Below are 21483 nucleotides of genomic sequence, written 5' to 3'. Positions count from 1 at the left end.
GGTTTCTCAGATGAGGTTGAGGACTTTTTAAACAATAAATACTTGTAGTTAAAGTGTTGTATATTAATATAAAAGGTCCTACACAAATTAAAAACGATGTTACCACGTTGGACGCTCTTGTTATTTTTGTTGTTTATACATAGGAAAACTGAGGTTTAGAGTGGTTATGAAATAAATTTTTAGAAGTTGTCAATATTATATTTATTTGAGATTCCAGGTGTTCTGAGCATGTGAGAAAGGATTCTGCACTGATTCAGCACCAAATCATAAACAGCCAGATATACCCAGTCCAGCAAATATTGCAAGGCATTTTCAGGATCCTGAAGGGCAGTCTTTATTCTGACTGGAACCAGAAGTCTTTCTAACAGGAACTTAAAACAGTCAAATGTTTATATTTGGATTAAGATGTAGTTTGCCACTGTAACTTGTACACACAAGAATGGATTCATATTTCATGACTGATGACCTTTACAAATCCCTGTCAGTTTGAAATGTAGCCTCTTGGTGTATATGGTAGTTTGATAAATTGCAGAAAGATACTGAATTTTCTGATTTGCTTGGATCACTTCAATAGGCAAAGATGATACACAATGAAAATAATTAAGAGCAATAAAATTTTCCTAACTGTGTTTCCAGCCATCTTACAGAAGTACAGTAATAGCTGAGAGGAAAATAACTACATCACACCAACAGTTATTGCTCAGTGGAAAGGACATCAAGGACACTTGCAAGTAAGAGAATTGGATCAATATTAACGCGATTTTCATTTCATGCTTCCCCAACTCCAGTAAGCTGACAATATACTCTGATTATGTGAACTGCCTCTGAGTAACATAGAAAAGGTTATTAGAGCAAGAGGTGGAAATGGAATGCACTTTTTATATTGACAGGTCTGCTAATAGAGTGTACTGATTTTCAAAGCCATGCAATGCATTTTCACAATTTGGTTTTGACAGCAAAAAGGAATTTCATTTATCCCTAATTCAAAATATTCACATGTAAGCACAGGTTTCTTAAGACAGGCCACTGAAGAGGATAATCAAACTATTTCAATAGAAAAATGTAATTAATAAGGTAAGAAGCAAAAGGTGATTGAATTTAAATATGTATGACATGATAATGAAAAAAGGAAATAATTCTGCTAAATGAGGCATTCTATGCTTTTGAAATAGAACCTGATAAAACGCTTTTAAGATAACATATAAGTGAAAAGTACGTCATGTCTCAAGATTCAGGTCTGGCTTTTGTCTTGAAAGTTTTAGATTACTTTTGAGTTTGAAATACCTAACCCAAGCACACATTCTGCAGGAAAAGCCATGTTCTGACTCTATCTGCTTGCAGAGCCTAAAGACAGGATCAAAGTTGTTGGACTTCTAAAGCGTCACTCCCACACTGAGGAATTGCGCCCACATATGCTAGCCTCACTTTTGCTTCCTGCACACAAAAAAATCTAATTGAAAAGGCTAATAATGATAAAGCATTGGGAAGAAATGGAACACTCTTTAGAAATGCAAACAGTTGGTGTATGCTACCAAGCCCAATGGCAATGCACTGACATGTGAGAGATGGGATCTTACCTCCTGTACTGGGGTAATTTACATCAACATTTCAAAACCTTACCTAACGTTTGAAAATTAGACCCTTCAAACCATGATACTGGTCCAAACCCCAATATTTTAAAAATGAAAGATATAGCTGTAGTATTGTGGTCTGTCTTCTACTTTTTGAATTCTCCCTCTCTGTGGCCAAAACATAGGCGATTATGTCTGCTAGAAGGCAACTTTGTCCCTCACCACTTAAGCTGTTGCTATCAGATCCAAACAAGATCAGCTCTTTGGAAACAGGCACTGTACGGAGATATAATAGCACAGCTAAAAAACTCATTCTGTAGTGCAGAGAATGAAGGTGTAGGAGGTAAGTTTAAAATTATTTTATAGTAGCTATCATATTTTCGGTATTAGGTAACTCTCTTAATTTCTATCATTGAGACTGCTTACTTAGAGAAGAAAGCTTCAACAGCTCATGATCGGTGCTTCGAGAAACCCATTTGCCAACATGTCTGAAATGATTTTTTGCTTTCTGGAATGGTGATCTTTTCAAATTAGATTCTGCTTTTTGAGACACACAGAAGGAACATCTTATGCAGTCTTTACACAGGCAAAATCTCCTATACATGACATAATATCTTCTGTAACTGTTTCTTAAAAGGATTGTCCCCATTATGTATAAATAATAAACTTGTCAATATAATAAGGTCATTAGAACATCTAGATTTACTCTCCACTACATTGTCTTTTACTATGCAATTCCAACTGGTTCAGTATGCTGCGCTGTTGGTTTTTAGTTTTGGGGTTTTTTTTTTTATTGTGCAAATTTCATTTCATCCTCACATAGATCACCACATCTTTAGAACTGGCATACATCATTTTCACTTCAGCAGCAACAGTAACTGGTGGGAGGAACTGTTTCTATTTCTGCATAGATCAATGCCTATAGCAACACCAGACAAAGGGCAGCACCCACAGGATATACACATTTGTGAGACAGCAGTGTGGCCCTAATGCTGGGATATTTGTGTAACGTTTAGCTCTACTAAGGGACTATGCTCTACTAGCAACAGACAGCACTTCTGTTTGGGCCAGGCTGTTGTAAAAACATGAGCTCCTAGTTCCTGAACCTAAAACACAATTATTTATCCAATTAAAATCAAAGCTTTGGTATTTGCTTGATTGGGGCCAGAATTTTACTCTTTTTAAAAAAATAAACAAACCAAAACAAAATAGCTGCAGTTCTAAAACATATTTGTTTAATACAGTCTGGCAAATGAAAAGCGAAAGAGTAGCAGTACACAAGATATCACTGAGATAAAGCAGAGTCTGAAGGTCTATTACTAAAACGGCTCAGTGAGATCATCATGAGATTTTCATTATTTTGCCTCTGAAATAGGTGAATGGTAATCACTGTCCTAGGTGGAAAGCCTGCGTGTATATTAAGGAGAGCTAACTCACAGAAATCTTAGCAGCAGTTGGCAGTAAAGAAAAAAGGAGAGCAGCATTTTATTTCACTTTCCATTAAGCTGCTGCATGTGGTCTGTGGCATCTTCCATTCTTCTTCGCAAAGATCGCAAGAGTGCAAACCTTCCATGCAACTGCAGGGATACTTGCGAAATTGCTACATTTATGATAGGTTTGCAAGCACTGGTAATACTACTTTCGATTCAGACTGGACCTGAGATGTTTTTTAGACAACATGATCAGCTTTTTTGAAGGCATGGGACTGAATGACTTGTGCTATATGGCAAAAAGAGACAGCGATAAAACTCGCTTCTAGCATTATACATAGTCCTTTCAGCTGGGAAAACATATATAATGTAGAGAATGTTCAGGCTTTACGCAAACATACTAGGAGATATACTCTTTAGGCATACAATAAGGATAAGAAAGAAGTCATGTCATAATGTAGCATACATGACATGAAAACCAAAATTAAATATATAACTGGAAACATGCATAATACACTGGCTGATAGAATTCTTAACAAGGTATCTTCTTTGTTGCCCTGGTCAGTGGTATATTTGAGAAATTTCCTATAAAATATATTTGGCTTTTAACACACTGCTTTCACTAGGTGCTTCTACACCCCTGTCTGTATCTTGCACAATGCTGAAACTCATAAAATCTTCCAGCATGTTTCAATATACTGGTACGTTTTGTGTGTGTTTCAAAGCTAATGCTGTAAAACAGGTAACACATAAAAAATAAGTGGTATTGAAGAACTTGCTGTACTTGTAGGGATATGGAAGAGCCAGCGCAAATATAGATAAGTCTTTGTTTCTTGTGTACAATTCTTACTATTTATTTAAAACCTCTATGATAATTTTAATGCGATATAATCGAAATGTATTTTCTATGATAAATGTAAAGTAGTGCAATGTAAAAAGATGAGTAAAAATCTTTGGTAGAGTAGAAGATACATTGTCTCTGAAAATAAACTCCTTTAATTCTGTAACCCATATATAGTGACTCCATTTTTTTTGTGAAAGACAAGGAATCACGTGTATCCAAGAGATTCCTGCAGTCTGCCTCTGTCGGCTTAACCCATCTTTACAAGTAACCCAGTCTCTGAGAAACCTGAGCCCATTGCCTGAAAGCCTGTCATGCCTCCTACTGGCTGTCAGAAAGAGTAGGAGAGTAAAGGCTTTTTAAATCTATAATTTAAATCTGTGATCTCCTAACCCTAGGCTGCAGTGGTTGCAGCACTGCTGAAATAACGGCCCCCATCCCAGCCATGTGCTTGGCAGGCTGTCCTAGCCAGGTGTTCAGAAAACACCTTCCTCTGTACAGGCAGAAGGGATACTTTACCTTGCATTTTTAGACCTATTTGGTCTAGCTTTGGCTTCTTTACTCAGTTATTCGTGTTATTAAACACCTTTTTCCCTTAACAAATTACATGTATTTGCATTTACTCATATACAAAGTGGAGAACAAAGTCCTGCAGTCAAGAAGACATAAAGAATAAGAGTGAAGAAAATTTAAAAATGGAATATTTTGTGCTTTTAACTATAGCCAAAGAAGATTTGAAGTGCTGTTACTCCTTAATATAGAGTCTTAAAGCATAGAAAATAGGAGGTAAGAAAAGCACATGGTAAAGCCTGAGTCCCAAGAGCTACATTCACCCAGTTGTGAAAGCTGTCCCGAAGCACTATTATTAGACTTTCACTAACAGAATGTTCTTCCAAAATCTTTCTATGATTTGCACTGAACATACATGGGTCAATAACTTCTATTTCTTTGTCAATTAGTGGTAGAACTGAATTAATAGAACAAATACACCCTTCACATGGGTTTGAAAACAGTTCATATCATAGTAATTTACTGGTTTTGGTAGGTAAATAACTTTCATTTGGCAGAACAGACAAATATCGTGTATTCTTTTCGCATTAAAATACAACAGTGGAAGGGAGAAGAATGCAGCTAGAATTCTAAGACTGGCAATGGTTGTGATTTTTAGGTCTTAGGAATGGTTTTGCAGGCCAATCTGATTACTTCAAGAACATTCCGGAGTCATACGCTTTCAGATGAAGAAGTGAGAAACAGAAATAGTTATGTTAACTGCTGGTAAAAAGCCAGAAAGTTCTCCAGTAAGATCTATTGGCTCAGACCTATAATAGCGACTAAAATCCAGGTCATGCCAGATAACCTGCAAATCTCAGAGGAAAGGCATTTGAAACCCAGCACAGACTTTTTGAGGAGAAAAAAAATTTCATATCATATTTGGATCTGTGAAAAGCTTGAATTAGTGTCAAGATAGAGATTCTGACATTCAGGATTTGAGGAAAACATTAGAAAAAATGTACTATTTAATGAATCTGTAGTTAAGACTTATTATAAAGCTGCTATGAAAATTCCTATGCTAGAAATAACATATAACAGGGAGCAGATTATTTAGAGACTGCAAAGGACTGTCAGGATTCAATTGCAACTCATTTACGTTACACAGTCTGACAGCAGGAGCTCAGACACTTGAGTGTTAAATACAGTTCAGCACAATAGTGTTCAGTACTCTACCTAAGCAAATTCCATTACAGTTTACACCTTGAAGGTGTCTTTTGTTACATTACAGTGGTTTGTAAGAATGAGGATCATTATAAGAGTAGATATATTTAATGAGAATATATTTATGATTTTGGAGGTGGGGTTTCTTACTTCTAGTAAGAGGCACTAGAAAGAAGACCAAGTTAAATCTAGTATTTTAGATTTAACTATTCTCACGATTAGGATTTTGCTTTGCTGATCCTTCTGGTAATACATAATGTAAGCTCTTATTCCTCGACTCTCTTTAAACAAATTTCATTTTCACCTGTATCTGACAATTACCATGTAAAATAACAAGAGAAACCAATTATCATGTCATATTTTCCCTAAAACCCTATGAGGGTGAAATATTTGGAATTTTATTTGGAGAAGCAGTGGATGGCACTGTTGGGCTACAATTATAAGGCTGTAGATGCAAATCTTAAATTGCTATGCTTAAAAAACCCACAGGTTTTCATGAATCCTTCAGGCACACAATTTGGATGTAAAGTCATTCATACTACGTTGAAGATTTCACAATCAGATGTGGAGGTTAGTTCATACACTGAAAAGACATTGTGTAATAGGAGTATTATGTTAGGTGCTCCAAGTGAAGCAGAATGGTTTACATGCTTGTCTTACATATAGACTAAAGAGAAAAGAGGCCTTACTTGATGACACATGGAAGCATTGTTATGGTTTAATTTAATGACCCCATACGTATTCTTAAAATGCTCACCACTAAACATCAAGTAACATACATGTTTTCTGTCCACAGTGGACGCATAGTGGGTGCTATTTCTTAAAACTGCTCAGAATTAATTGTCAACTTGTGTTTACTTACAGACTAAAATTAAATGTGCATGAACGGGGTGAGGTAACAGGGCTTCTTCCTAGTCAAGGGCTTTTTTTCTTTAGTTTCTCTTCTATATTCATACTTAACACATTACTTAAATATTAGTTTGGGAAGTTATCTTAGATAAGGGTTGTCACCTGCATTGCCACAGATTTTATATTTTATGATATAGAATCATAGAATGGTTTAGGTCGGAAGGGACCTTTAGAGGTCACCTAGTCCAACCCCCCTGCAATGAGCAGGGACATCTTCAACTAGATCAGGTTGCTCAGAGCCCTGTCCAACCTGATCTTCAGTGTTTTGAGGGATGGACCACCTATTGTGTGTGTTACTAATTTTCAGGATAGTGCATTAACTAAGAAAAAAAAAAAAAAAAGACTACAAAAAACATTTCTATGGCTCATGTACTAACAACAAACTCAATTTCAGTAATAATATTGTACAGTCTATGAGCACATTGATATTAGACGTGTTTTATGACGATCCATACCTGATCAGCATCTTCATTAATGATCTAGATGATGGGGCAGAGCATACCCTCAGCAAGTTTGCACATGACATGAAACTGGGAGGAGTGGCTGATATGCCACAGGGACCTGCTGTCCACTGCTGCCATCCAGAGGGACCTCAGCAGCCTGGACAAATGGGCTTACAGTAACCTCATGAAGTTCAAAAAAGGGAACTGCAAAATCCTGCACCTGGGGAGGAACAACCCCAGGCACCAATATATGCTCAGGGCCACCCAGCTGGAAAGCAGCTCTGCAAAAAAGGACCTAGGGGTCCTGATGGACAGCAAGTTGAACGTAAGCCATCAATGCGCCCCTGCTGCAGAAGTTAATGGTATCCTGGGCTGCATTATGCAAAGCATTGCCAGCAGGTCGAAGAGGGTGATCCTTCCCCTCTACTCAGCACTGCTGAGGCCACACCTGGAGTGCTGTGTCTCCAGACATACCGGAGAGAGTCTAATGAAGGTCCACAAAGATGAATAAGGGACTGAAGCATCTCATATGACGAAAGGCTGAGAGAACTGGAACTGTTCAGCCCAGAGAGGAGAAGGCTCAGGGGGTCTCATCAATGTGTATAAACACCTGTGGGGAATGTGGAATGAGAATGGACCCAGGCTCCTTTCAGTGGCAGGACAAGAAGCAATGGGCACAAACTGAAACAGAGGATGTTCCCTCTGAACATTAGGAAACACTTTTTGACTCTGAGCGTGACCAACCACTGGCACAAGTTGCCCAGGGAGGCTGTGGATTCTCCATCCTCTGAGATATTCAAAAGCTGTCTGGAGATGGTCCTGGGCAACCTGCTCTAGGTCACCTTCCTTGAGCAGGTCCCTTTGAACCTCAACCATTCTGTAATTCTATGATATATAAATCTGCATTTCCTCAAAAAGTTTTATGAAGATTAAAGTAGCTTGATGTTGAAGATTGCATTTCTAGTACCAATCAAATGTTCCTGCTCTGTTTTGGTTTTAACACCATGAGAAATTACATAAGAAAATCAGTCTTGAACATCAAGATATGAGTAATCTAGGGTTTTAAAAATATTGCTGAAGTCTAAGATCTGTCAACCATCTACTTGAAGCTCTGGTCCCATTATAAGAATCACAGAATCATTAAGGCTGGAAGGCACCTCTGGAGAATGTCTAGTCCAACCCTCTGCCCAAGAGCAGGGTCAGTTAAAGCAAGCTGCCCAGGACCTTTGCAAGCTGGGTTTCCAGTATTTCCAAGGATGGATACTACACAACTTCTCTGGACAACATGTTCCATTGTTTGACCACCATTACACTAAAAAAAAATTTTAACTTATGTTTAAATAGAATTTTCTGTATTTCAGTTTGTGCCTGTTGCCTCTTGTCCTGTCACTAGGCGCCACTGAGAAGAGTCTGACACCATCTTCTTCATTCTCTCCCAACAGGTATTTATACAGAACTATATGGCCTCCTTCAGCCTTCTCCCTCCTGGGATAAACAAAGAATATCTAAAGAATATCTGGATCAGTTTAGAAGTAAAAGTAAATGTAGAAGCCTACAAAAAGGTCTACAAACTCAACCCTGACAGCAAAGCTGTTCCTATAGATATAGTATAGAAAGCAATATTTCACAGACAACACTGAAAGCATGATTTGGTCTTTAAACTCTTACGTGGTACATATAGAATACTCTCACTGCAGATACACCTAAGAAAAGTAACTGGGTTTTATGCATCTAGTAGGCTAGCTAGCAAAACTCTGATAAGTGATGATCCAGTATCAGTCGTCTTCAATTTGCTTTCAGTTTTGCATTAGTTACTGAAAAAATACTGCTTTCTTAAAGACAGTTGTGAAATTAGTGTTGTGGAAACTGTTCTGGAAATATGGTAGGCATTTTCAGTAAGTACAGACAAAAGATAGGGTGAAGATAATTAAGTCAGAGGACTTTATGAAGCTGAGAAAAAGTAAATTAATGTTTTTATTATGCAATAACTTTGACAGACATTCTTGAATTTACTGTATACAGTGGTGGTATTTTCACCAACAAAAGACACCTCTAGGTTGTTAGCAATGTCATTAGTGTCAACAACCTATATATCAAAGTGTGGAACACAAAATGCAGGATATCTGAAAACTAAGACTAGCTTTTAGGTGGGCATTCAGACTTCCTAGAAGAAAGCATTTGATTTTACAGCACAGCTTCTGACCAGAGATGATGAAACTAAGCATCTCCAGTTCATGGGACATTTTGATTTCTTCAAATGTCCTATCACGTGAAAATATCAAGCTAAGTATGTTTGTAAAACACTGACTTAGCTTCCTGGAACAACATTTGGTGCATGCCAAATGAAACCATCTTCTTATCAGTTTCTCTGAAATCTCCTCCCTCTATCTTGCTCTAATACTGACTGCAGAAGGCAGGGAACCCAGCAGTTCAGGAGATCGGAGTCAGAAGCTGTGGGAATCAACTGCTCTGGACTTCTTAGCACTGAGGGGTTGCACTAGAGCTACAGTTACTGAAAGTTCATCTTGGTGCATTTTTCTTTAACATGGTTGGCCCTCAAAAATTGGATCTTCCTTTAGGGTCCATGGGACATCCAGAATCCCTGTTCTGAAGACAGCCACTGGTTTGAGTATGGGTTCCTACAGATTTCACACTCCTGGTTTCATAGCAGAGAAACCACCAGCCTTTCTTTTAAGGCAGCGTTTGCCTGAAACTAAATGTTCTGATAATAAGGAATCCTGCCTGCCATTCTCTGAAAGTCTATCAAAATCCATCTGCTTTAATGAAAGTAGATTTCAGATTTGAACATTTCAGATTTCAAAACCTGATGCTTTTTAATTCTGTTTGTATAATGAAACTATATTTCTGATGATGAGCACACACAGCTTTTGCTGAAACTTAGAGCACTAATGAGGAGTCCCAGAAGAAGCCATATACAGTCTGCTTCAGCCAGAATCACTCTTGAAATAAGGTTGGTAATTAGATGTCCAAATACATAATGGAATGAGTAACCTAAAATATGCAAATTCAAAAGCAATTGCCATACTGCACATATAAGACATCTGTAGCTTTGTTTCAAAACCTGAATGTATTACATGTTACATTATGAAGGTTACTTTCTCTTTTATTTTCCCTTTTCTTTTTTTTTTTCTCTCTTTTCATTCTAAGCATTCAGGTTCTGTCACGATAATTGACTTAACAGACCAAATATTCTTGAGCACAGACACTAGAAATATTTCACCAGGTTACATATATATGTTTAGAACATGGGTACTGAGTTATTAATGCCCATTTCCTCCAGTACAGACTAGAAAACGTGGCCTTTCTTGGACCCCCTTTATGTGCACATGGTTTGTGGACCACAGTCTTTAAAGACTGAAGGACCAAAGTGTAAAAAATGAACTATTTTGCTCTTAAGATGACCTTTGTGGAGCAGTGTTCTGTCTCACTGGCAGGGTAGTACAGTAATGTCTCATCTATACTAAACTCCAACGACTCTAAGAGCCAGTTCTTTCACCACATGTACAGAATCACTGTGAACTTGTTCGTATCTGTGTACTTAATGTATTTATTGGTAGTAAAATTTGGGGAAGAGAAGTAGAGTTTATAAAGTTTTATGCACTCTTTTATTTTCTTCCTTTCTTTTCAGTCTACAATTTAATCAATTACATCAAAACTCCATCTAAACTTAAAATAAGAACAGTTTAAAATCTATGAACACTATAAAATTAAAACCACTAAAAGTTTTCAGGTAGTTCAAAATCCCATTATAGCTTGCACTTTGATACTGCAGTAAGTAGTATCCCTTCAACTTCACAAAAGGGAGAGATTAATCTATATTTCTATTCAAGTAAGAATTTAACTAAAACAAAAGGGCACATCAGATACAATGCTGAAATAATTATGCTTGATTTTTAAATTCAGATATGAAAGTGGTTTTAAGAGATTACAAACAAATCCAATGCCTAATATCAAAAACTTAGAAATGGAAGAGACTAATCCAAAGAGAAAAATTCTCCAGTCCATCTCTTGTAAATGCTGCTATGATTCTGACATACCCACAGCCTCAACAGACAGCCAAGTATATAGCCATAGGAATAAGCTATAATTTTTCACACAGTTGTATATAGCCACAGCAATATGTTATAATGTCTCATTGCAATATTTTTTACTTGCCAAGGACTTCGAACATATATATACACACACAGATGTATACATATACGTATGCATATTATATTTTATCAAAACCAGACATCTGAACACGCATACAATGGCTGACTAACAAGCTGTAGTTAAATAGAAACTTCACTCACTTGCCTTGTAGCAGAAATTTTTTGAGAATGCTATTTCCCAGTAGTGGATAATATATAAAGTTTCCTACAGGAAGAAGTCACCTATCAGCTAAAATGAACATGTTTGGTTTTTTTTTAGCTCTTCAAGGTAGAATTTAACAGTTGTTTTTACTTTTCTAGAACAAACATACAGATCACAGACATAGTTTTCATTTCCAAGATGGTTCTATTCCTTGATGACTGCAAGTATTATATAATTACAGTATCCATACATCCAACATCAACTTTGATTTAATACTGGAGTAGCTGTAGAGCACTTTTTTATTTATCAAGTTCATAACTTGATGGCTGCACAAGCTTAGATAAATCAGGTGTTAAGCAGGCACATCTCCAAGGAATCTGGAAACTCTCTCATCTGCAATCCTCAGCATATCTTATTATTTACTGCCAAAGAAATGACTGATTAATTTTGTCATCTTTGCTCTGTGATTTTTGCTCAGCTGAAACTGCCTGCCCTCTTCTGCAATGCCTGATCAGACCTATTTAAGTTGATGCCTTTGATCGTAGACACTGACGAGCTTGCTGACTTAGGCTTTGACTAAACATTCCTCCACTGCAATATTTATGCACAAAATCCTAAATGATAACTGCCAGTCAATGTAGATAACAAAAACTTGTAAGATGTTTCTACTATTTTACTGATGCTCAAAATAGCTTTACTTGTGCCAGAGGTATCAGTCAAGATGAAAAATTGCTATTAATATAACAAAAGCCCAACAATTTTTGCCTTTATAAATAGTTTATTTCTCACAAACTATCTGAGGTCAGGAAAAAATCTGTTACTGGAAAACTATGCAGTATGATTTCTTTAAAATGCTTTAAATTCTTTCTGGAGTGTGATATCATGCTTAGTTTTGGAAGCTAGGGGCATTTTACTATCAAACTCTTCCAAACAAAATTATCTAAACAAAGTAAAAAAAAAAAATACAATGAAAGTTAAACCCTATGGAAAAAATCTGCCCCCAGGTCTTTATTAATCACATTCCAACACCAGGGGCTAAAAGTACATCAAACTGCACCAAATCCTTTTCACATGACAAGCTCATAAATTATTCAACTCATTAGTAACACCAAGAGGCATAAAAATAACATCAGTGTTAAGGATGTTTTCTTACAGAGGAAGGTCAGCTAAAAGTATCAGTATTAAAATCCAAAAGCTTAAGCCTCTGAGAAGTAAGGACATCTAGATAGAATCCATGAATTGTAACTTGAATGCATGCTGTTTTAAAATTCCAAACATTAATTTTAATATATATGTGGAAAGGTAGAATTATTTATTTTAATTCCGCAAACAGAACAAATTCAGTCTATTGTAATTTTTATGCAACCACTAAATTTGGTGCATATCACCTCTAAACCCACCCGAGCTTTAACTTTCCTGTACATTGAATGAACTAACAGGTGAGTAGCATGAAATTATATAGAAACAATACAATATGAAACTAACTACTTCAGTTTTTCTGGTTCTTTTGGTTGTAGCTTTGTCTTGCAGGTTAGCTTTACTACCAGGCAGCTGTCACCTGTACTGTAATACTAGAACACAGAAACTACGTAAATGGAGGCAATCTTTGCAACATGCTGAAACTGTTTAAGAGCAACTTGTATTATAGTTCTCATTAAAAAACCCCAAAACTATTTCCAGCATCCTCTGAGTACAATCTTATCCCAAAGATACAACATTCCTGCTATAAAGGCATGAAACAAAGCCCATCTAAGTAAATGGAAAGCTCCTGTTATTTTAAAAACAGTATAATATCAAGGCTTAAAACTTGGTAATAGTTTATAATTAGATTTCTTCCTGTTTTAATGATAGTTTAATATCCAAAATTAAAAATATTAATCAATAAGAATACTTTTAAGGCTTCTCATGCCTGTATAATGCATAAAGCCCGTGGTTTTGACAATAATCGGCCTTACAAAAGCAACACAGCAATTAGCAGTTTTGCATCTGCCCCTCATGTTTTGGAAGAATGTGGAGAAAATAACCCTTTGTCAAATATGCAATACTATATACTACTGGGGGAAATGTCTTCCTTAACCCAACTTATGAACAGTTTATGACCTGAAGTCCTGCACATGATAGCCTTCATGTTTAAATAAGTATTGAATTACACTAATACTAATTTATACTAAACTAAATAGTAATTTATACTAAACTAAATAGTAATTTATATATCTAACCTTGTTTGAATCCCAGGTATTTGCCTCAACAACCTGCAAGGTTGGTGAAATGTGTAGGTTACACAGCTAGCTTTCTATCTATCATATTCAGAACTTCTGGGAACATTAGCCTTTGGCTACACATCATCTGAAAGGTTCAACTTGCTTTATGTATAATTACTTCCATTCTTTATTCCTAAATGCTAAAGAATCCCAAGATTTTTTTTTCAATACTACAGATTTTAAAAAGCCCCGGAAAACCATCTTAATATTCCTTAAAAAATTCCTGTCTTTGATAGGTTGGAGAGGTACCCCAGCTTAAACCTGTGAAATAAATTTGCTTTAGACATTTAGAGTACTCAGGTTCAGCCTGATGTACAGAAGTCACTAAATATATGAAACATTTTGATGGTATCAGGGAATTTGTAATCATGTTCTTCCTTCCTCTTTTATATTCCAGCTACCTCTCCATGAAAATCAAACATCTTCTAATCCTTAAGTTCCCAGAATGCAGCTCCTATGTTGTCAGTTCACTGTTCAAATCACAAGTATACTTAAAATAACTATTTTAAACAAGTTCTTATATAATCCATGATTTGCAGAAAAAAAAAATACTTTTGGCTGAGATTATACATGCCAGGATAAAACTTCTGATATTTTTAAAAACCAGTTAATTCCTCATTCAGGAAAGGTCTCCAATGGAACTATTACAACACATTAGTTTGATGGCCTAACAGTTTCATCCTGTCACTCCGGAGAGACAAGTTCAGTTACTTTTACCAGTGTCTCAAAATTAGTGTCTGGGAATGCTAGAGAGGTATAATGTGAATCCCCTGGGGATCAGTGAATTTAACAGCCCACAAGCTCAAGTCTTCTGGTTCATTAAAGCGTAAATCGAAAGAATTCCTTTTCTAGGAATACGTTGTCCTATGAACTCTCAGCACTGTCCTTAGAAAAGAAGGGACATAATTCTCAAGGATTCATGGACATCAAGAAAACACCATGAGCTATATTTTTAAGCAGGAGTTAGTACTGACCATATTCCACAGCAGCTTTCAGGAGAGCATCAGAATGAGTAGACCCAAAAGCATTGCGAACGAATCGCCTCCGCCGGCGCAAATCATCTTCCCAGTAATCCAAGCGCCAGAAGTCATGCAGTTGGCTACAAAATAAAGAACACACATCAGCACCTACCACAGCTTGAACTGTATTTACATATATTATTGCATAATTTCACTGCTGCTTTTCTGTTTCAGGAATACAATCTTGTAAAAACATATATTACTAAAACTTACAATATTCTAATGTTTCTTTACATGCATTTCTATATTATAAACCTCAGCACTGCCTGTCTCAAAATGTTCTGCCTGCTGCTAAAAACATTAATCACACTGAGTCCATTAACAAATGCAGCATCAAATTACAAGTATTAATGGCACAGCTTGCTTTCTTTTACAGTGTTTTTAACAAGGCTTGTAAATCATAGAATGGACCTCAGTGCAAATAGTTTGCAATTTAATGACTATGGTCCCTTAGCAGACTGAATTTAGAAGTATAAAATATTGCCCACTTGAATTTTGTGGAACTATGATTAAACTAATGTGCTGAAATATTCATTGAAATAATTCCCCACTGCCCCTAGCAACCTGATAAAATTGCAATTTTATTCATTATTAATAACACTGAATTAGAGCAGCAAAAAAATTCCGCCATGTGGTAATTGTCTTGGTAAATTATTATTCCATCACTAACATGAGTACTAGGATGATTTTATAGCTTCCGGCTAATACAAGCCATTAACAACCATGGCCATCTTTGCATTACATTGCCTTTTTACATTCAAAAGCAATATTAAAGTTCTGTAGAATGATATCAACCATTGTTAATCTATATTCAAATCAAAATATATACATATATCATCATCGGTATTCAGCTGTAGTTCTAAAGAAATTATCAGCTCCACTTTCAGGCCACTTCTTGACCTTAACACAAACGTCTCCTACATCAAGTTTATAAGTACGCTGTGAGATATTCGGGCAAAGCTGTATGCTAAGCCAACATTTAAAAAACTTCCTGGATCACTATCAAATACCCAAAATGTTTGTAGATACAACCTTAACATGAAAGTCGTAATTGAACCCACTGTACACTTAAAATTATCCTGAGATCATGACCTTGCAGACCATAACTAGGGAACCACTGGTTTAAACCAGTCATTTCCAATCTAACTGCAGAACCCTGTAGGTCAGTGGACAAAAGGCAGATTAAAAAAAAGTTTTCAACTCACATTTGGCTACATTTCTGCTGGATTTTTCTACTTCAGCCACTGTTTTTTCTATACCGCCTTCACTTTGAGAAGCTACGCGCTGGTAGCCATTTCCAGAGGAAATGTAGAAATATGCTAATGTAGAACAGACCTTTTCATTTTTTACAGCCCACTTAACTACTTTCTTCATGTTTGCACGAGTTCTTGTCCAACTTTACTGACTGCTGTCGTGAGACCTGGATCAGCTCTGGCAGGCAGAGCACCAAGGGGAGTGGATGTAGCAGCATAGCTTCTAGCCACTAACAATATTTTCAGAATCATCACACCATCATTTTTAGTCATTGTATTTTTTTTTTTTGCATTCTGAATGAAATTTTCACTATGTGCTTGAGTTGGCACAGCAGTGAGAAAGCAACTTCAGGAGTACAGTGGGAGCTGCTTCCTCACCTAGAGTAGTTCAGAGCGTCTTGCGTAAAGGCGAGGTAGTGACTCTGAGTGTCCACTTCCGTGGTGGAAAGATGCAGCATTAATGGCTGGATGTGCATGCTACGAGAGAGAAATATCTTGCTATCTTGAGTGCCAATTATCTTTTGCTAAGTGAAGCAGCCTACTTTGGTTTTGTACCTTGATACAGTTTTTGCTCACAGATGTCGTGTTAGCTTGAAGTATCAGTCCATCATTTCTCCTCCTACACTGAGCACTGAATAATTTTATTGTGACTGCTAAATTCCCTTGACCTTTATGTGATGTGAATGCAAAAATGGGCAGACAACTGCCCCATGGTTTAAAAGACAAAGCTTAAAGACTTCTTGGGCACTCTTAGTCTATGTTTTAAACTGATGATATCAAAGATAATCCTAAAGGCTTTTATCATAGTGATTTTTCCGAAAGGAAAGAAACTTTCCCCTTTTGCTTCCATCTAAGAATAAGTCATGATGAAACAGGAGTAAAGATAATAATGAAAACTCTCTTAAACACAAGAGTTCTCTGAAATGGCACTTGACTCCACAATAATAATAATAAAAACTCTTAGCTTGGTAAGATTGATACAACCATGTAGAGTAGAAAAGCTTTTAATTTTAAGAAATTAAGAAATATTCAAAGACTAAGAAAATACATTTTTAATTTGTTCTGTTTAATCTGGCAATCCATTAATTTCATTAATCCATCTGAAGAATACCGTATATTCTCAGCTGAAAGTAAAACAGATTTTAGAGTCACGATTTTAATGAAGTGCTAAGTAAAGAAGTGATGAAATTGTCAGAAGATAAAGTCTATTTTGGGGATCCAAAAGAGGGTTACAAGTTCACCAGGGACTGAAGTCTGAAATACATAATAATGGTGCAAAATGAAATTTTTTAAATAATAGAACACAAACCTTATTCCTAATCACAAAATATATGGCTTTTAAAAACACAACTGAAGTTTCTTCCCAGAGTTTTCTACAGGAATGTATCCCATGTCTTCCAGGTACTGGAAGACAGTATCTGAACCCTAAAGAAAAGGTTTTTTAATCTTAACCAGTTATTCTCAGATTTACCCTTGTCTCTTTGGCCAACATCTTTAATAAAAAGACACAACACATTATCCTACCCTATTGTTAGCAAGAAAGCAGATGCCTGAAAAGCTGATGGCTGTACTTACAGAAAGTTTTGAATGGTTGAGTTTCATCACTTGCATTATAGAGAGATAAATTTATGGGATTTTCCTAAAAAGTTATGTTATTACATCTTTGGGTTAGATTAAAAATACTAGTAAGTGGAAGGCTGTGGCCACAAGCTCCAGCCTAAAACTAAGAATTTAACCTGCTTAAAAGTCCAGGGCTATGGCCTGAATCAGTATTAAGTTGTCTAGCCCCTAGATTACAGTACTTTAGAAACACTTTTATTCTAATCCTGTGGATATTATTCAGGCTTTAAGATTTTCAGGAGTTTAGGTAGCTGTTAGGTAGCTCTAAATGATGGCTGTATATCAAGCAGAATTACACTTTCTAACACTGTATTTGGCATAGGTCAGTCCTAGAAGAGAGCGTGTCTGCAGATTGTCAATGTCTCTTTCTGCTACAACCTGTTTTTCCTAGAAGTGACTTCACTAAATCAGGTCATTTTAGTAATTTATTCTGCAACAAGTACAACATTTCAATAAGCTCCACTTGTCCTAATAATGTATATTATTAATAATCCTTATTTTCACAGCCAACTAGATTACATGTAATTTCTCATTCCCCCATATCTTATATCAGTTAGGTGACATTTTGAATCAGGCTTGTTTGAATGAAAAAGTGCATATTAAGCATAATGTAATGAAATTTTTTTAAGGAACTGAAACTTCATAGCATCATTCATGACCTACTCCTACACACTTAAAAAAAGAAATATATCTGTATCATTTTAACTGAGCAGTTATTTAAAATGCATCCTAAAACACATGACCCAAAGAGTCCACACCAGGAGTTCAACTGTCAAAATAATTTCCTTACAAACTGTAATATAATCCAATATAAACCTTTATCATCCTTATTATAATGAGGGCTGGTATGAAACTAGTGATATTACAAGGTTACTAACAATGAAATATTTTATTTGGAGTGGTGTGCATGTTGCAAACTTAACCCCACATTTCGGATGTGCAGTATGTCATATAGCTGATACAGACACAGAATGTACATGTTTTAATGGAACAAGCCCTGTTTTACTCCAGTTATTGAAGGATTACAAGTTCTGTTTCACTATCATCACTAGTGCCTGCTTAGCTTGTCACCGTGTACATTCTCCTACTTTAAACAGTATTTTAGCTTGTTAAAGGCCAGCATGGGATGGAAAGGCAAAGTGGTTTTATGCTACCCCAGATAGCCAGTGTGGACTTTGGTAAGTTACAGCAAACCAGCTCTGAAGCCTCCCAAGGGCAGGTTGCTCTAAAACTCAGAACTGCCCAGAATTCTGTATCATACACTTTGCTACCATACCACACACACCTTCCATATATTTGGGGACAAAGACTGTTGAGACAGCCTAAAGTATTTCAGGTAGCCCAATCTACTACCCTCTTGGAGGAGAAATCGTGAAGCGCTCTGTCACCAAGACAATTTAGAGGAATATCAAGACAAGCTGAACAGCAAAGTCCTCCCTGCCATTTGCCAACATCCCTATAGCTTGGACTTTTTAAAGACAACTTTTGAAAAATTTTCAATTAACTCCTTCAGCCACAACTCTGAAGAATAGTTTGGGAAGGGTTTTTTCTTTTACTTATTAATCCATAATAGCTGTCCTAAACAGCAAGCCTTTGTCCACCCTGTGGACAGTCAGCGTCCATGACAGCAGTTCCATGTCTGCGAAATGCAGTCCCTGTTCTCGTACAAATGCAGTTTGCTGTACGTCACCTACAGCTACAGCAGATAGAGGCAACTACAAATAGTGGAGAGTAGCAGTGCAAATGTCCATAAAAGATCCTCAGACTGCAGCCCAAAGGATGGGGTGCCAGATGGAAGAGATTAAGTTCGAATATGTTAATGAAGAGGAACAAGCCTGCAGGCATGGGGGAAGGGGAAAAAGTTGTTCAGAAAAAGAGGTGGGTCACAGAACTGGAAGGATGTCAGAGAACCCACAGTCTTTGTAACACTGGGAAACTGCATAGAAAAGGCAGGGAACCGATGATCTATAATTTCAAGAATTAGTCCTGGTTTTTTTTCAGTAACGTATTTCAAAAATGAAAAACAATTCACCATGGAATTATGACTATGTTTTGAGAAATGAGAAAAAACGTATATTGGAAATGTATAAAGAATTTCCCTAGGGTAAAATGATAAACAGAAGATTTGTAACAATAAAAAAAAGTAAGTAAAAGAAAACCCAAAATACAAAAAATACAAATTATTACTTACACAATATTTATTACAGTTAAAAAGTACACGCCAAAATATAAACCTAGTTAGTTGCCAGAAGATCTAAGTAGTAAAAGTCTTCTGTAACAATGAAAGAGCAAGTGCTGTTCAGAAGTGGTATGGCATCAGATACAATAATTTTATTAGAGTGAAGGTTCCTCTGACTGTGCTTGAAAGAGAAACAGCGACTGCTGGTTTTATCAGGTATTCAAAAATCACACCTGCATTATGATAGCTAAAAGAAAACAAAGCCTTGTTGTACATGAACAGAAACAAATATCAGAAGCCTTAATTAACGTAACTAGTATAGTTACTCTACACGAAAAAGACTTTTTTAGTTACAAAAATCACAAAGCTCCTTTATGTTTTTCCAAAAAGCATGCTAGAGAATCCCGGCAATAAAACTAGAAATACTGAAAACTAAGAATTATACTAAACAAATAACACCAATATTAATAAAATCTGGAAATAGCAACACAGGGAATAAAGATGTCAATGAACTTGAGAAACATCTAATGCAATGAAAATTCAAAAGACAGTAAAAATATTATAAATAGGAATTTAAAAAAATCTTTAGGCATTCTTATAAACAACAACTTTTTTTTTTCTCTTAAGTACACATGCACAAAATTATTATTGATAAACATCAGGAGTATATTTGGCAGAGTTTCAGGTAGAAGGGAAAAAGTCTAAGAAAAAAAGCTTCCTATTTAAATAGAAGGATACCAAATACTCAGGGGAATTTATGTAATATTTAATCTTTGGAAAGATTTTTTTTTTTTACATGATGAATATGGTAAATTTCATACTGCAATTTTGGAAAGAAGCTGGGCAGATGTGTCCTAGGGAAGTCATGTGGATGATATATGGATTGCTAGAAGCAGGGTTACATGGCTTAGGATATCAGCACGATAGGATGAAGTTATGTTCACAAACTGGTGAGATGACATAACAGTGGGAAGGCAGGCCATGGAGAAGAACCTAAGAAGTTGGTGGAGAGGGCACTGTCAAAAAATGTTGGGGGAGGGTGATGAAGGCGAGGTTGTGGCAGAGGACAAACAGGGATGCCTAGGCTGTTGGTTAGGGATAGCACTTCCTGGGGGATGGCTGGATGGTCAGTGACCACTAGTTTTTTCTCCACTTTATCTTGTATTTGTAATCAGTACAGCAAGCTAGCATGGGTAGAAATGAGAGAGAAAATAAAGGGGCTTCCTGCGAATTTGGTTAAGCAGTTAGTATCCTGGTCACTGACAGCTGGGGGAGGTGGTGTGGAGAGCACAACAGTCCAGCTAGATCACTTACATCCCAGCAGCATGGCTAGAAGGCATGCCAGCACTGCCATATTCAGAAATGTCATGAGCGATGAGAAGTATTTTTGTACCTCCTGTGTAGGGTTGCCAAAATGTGAAAAATGAAAATGAGAAGAGACATGAGACAGAAATGACTGGTGAAATTTGAGGAGAAATGTAGACAAAATCAGAGCCCTAAAAATGAAAAAGAGCTTGATAGAAAAGTCTAGAGTTAGGCAGTGAGGAATTAGAAAAGTAATAGGGTCTGACCAATAGATACTATTTATTGGAATAATTTTACTGGATCAGGAGCAAAGCAGAAAGACAGATTAAAAGGTTCTTCTGGCAATATTTTCCATGAAGTGGGAAACCATAAAGACAACAGATTGGGAGGCAAAGAAATTGAAAAGTGTATATGAAAGGTTTGAAATGTAATTATTGATTGGTGAAGGAAAAGCAACACTGAGCCGGAAAAAATGGAGAAGTAGTAAGTTTGTAAAGAACAGAGATGTGAGAAGAAAACCAATGACTATGTGAACTAGTGAAAGAGAAATAACTGTGAAAGTGGATGGGAAGAGGAAGAAATCCATGTGAATAATTATGGATGGATAAATGGATAAATACTGGAT

General features: G+C 36.4%; 1 protein-coding gene across 7 annotated transcripts in view; it reads right to left on the bottom strand.

Annotated features, from left to right (window-relative positions):
* The window catches only part of NBEA (neurobeachin), a 507728-nt gene that overhangs the window by 179107 nt on the left and 307138 nt on the right, over positions 1-21483 (bottom strand). For all 7 annotated transcript variants that reach the window (XM_075085055.1, XM_075085072.1, XM_075085081.1 and 4 more), the window contains one exon: positions 14457-14581. In XM_075085055.1, the coding sequence (XP_074941156.1) occupies positions 14457-14581 (125 nt within the window). The remainder of the gene's footprint in view (positions 1-14456; positions 14582-21483) is intronic.

The sequence above is a fragment of the Phalacrocorax aristotelis genome, chromosome 1 (genome assembly GCF_949628215.1).
Source record: "Phalacrocorax aristotelis chromosome 1, bGulAri2.1, whole genome shotgun sequence".
NCBI classification, from domain to species: domain Eukaryota; kingdom Metazoa; phylum Chordata; class Aves; order Suliformes; family Phalacrocoracidae; genus Phalacrocorax; species Phalacrocorax aristotelis.
Note: the sequence above shows the minus strand (reverse complement) of the source record. Positions and strands in the feature narration are given on the sequence as shown.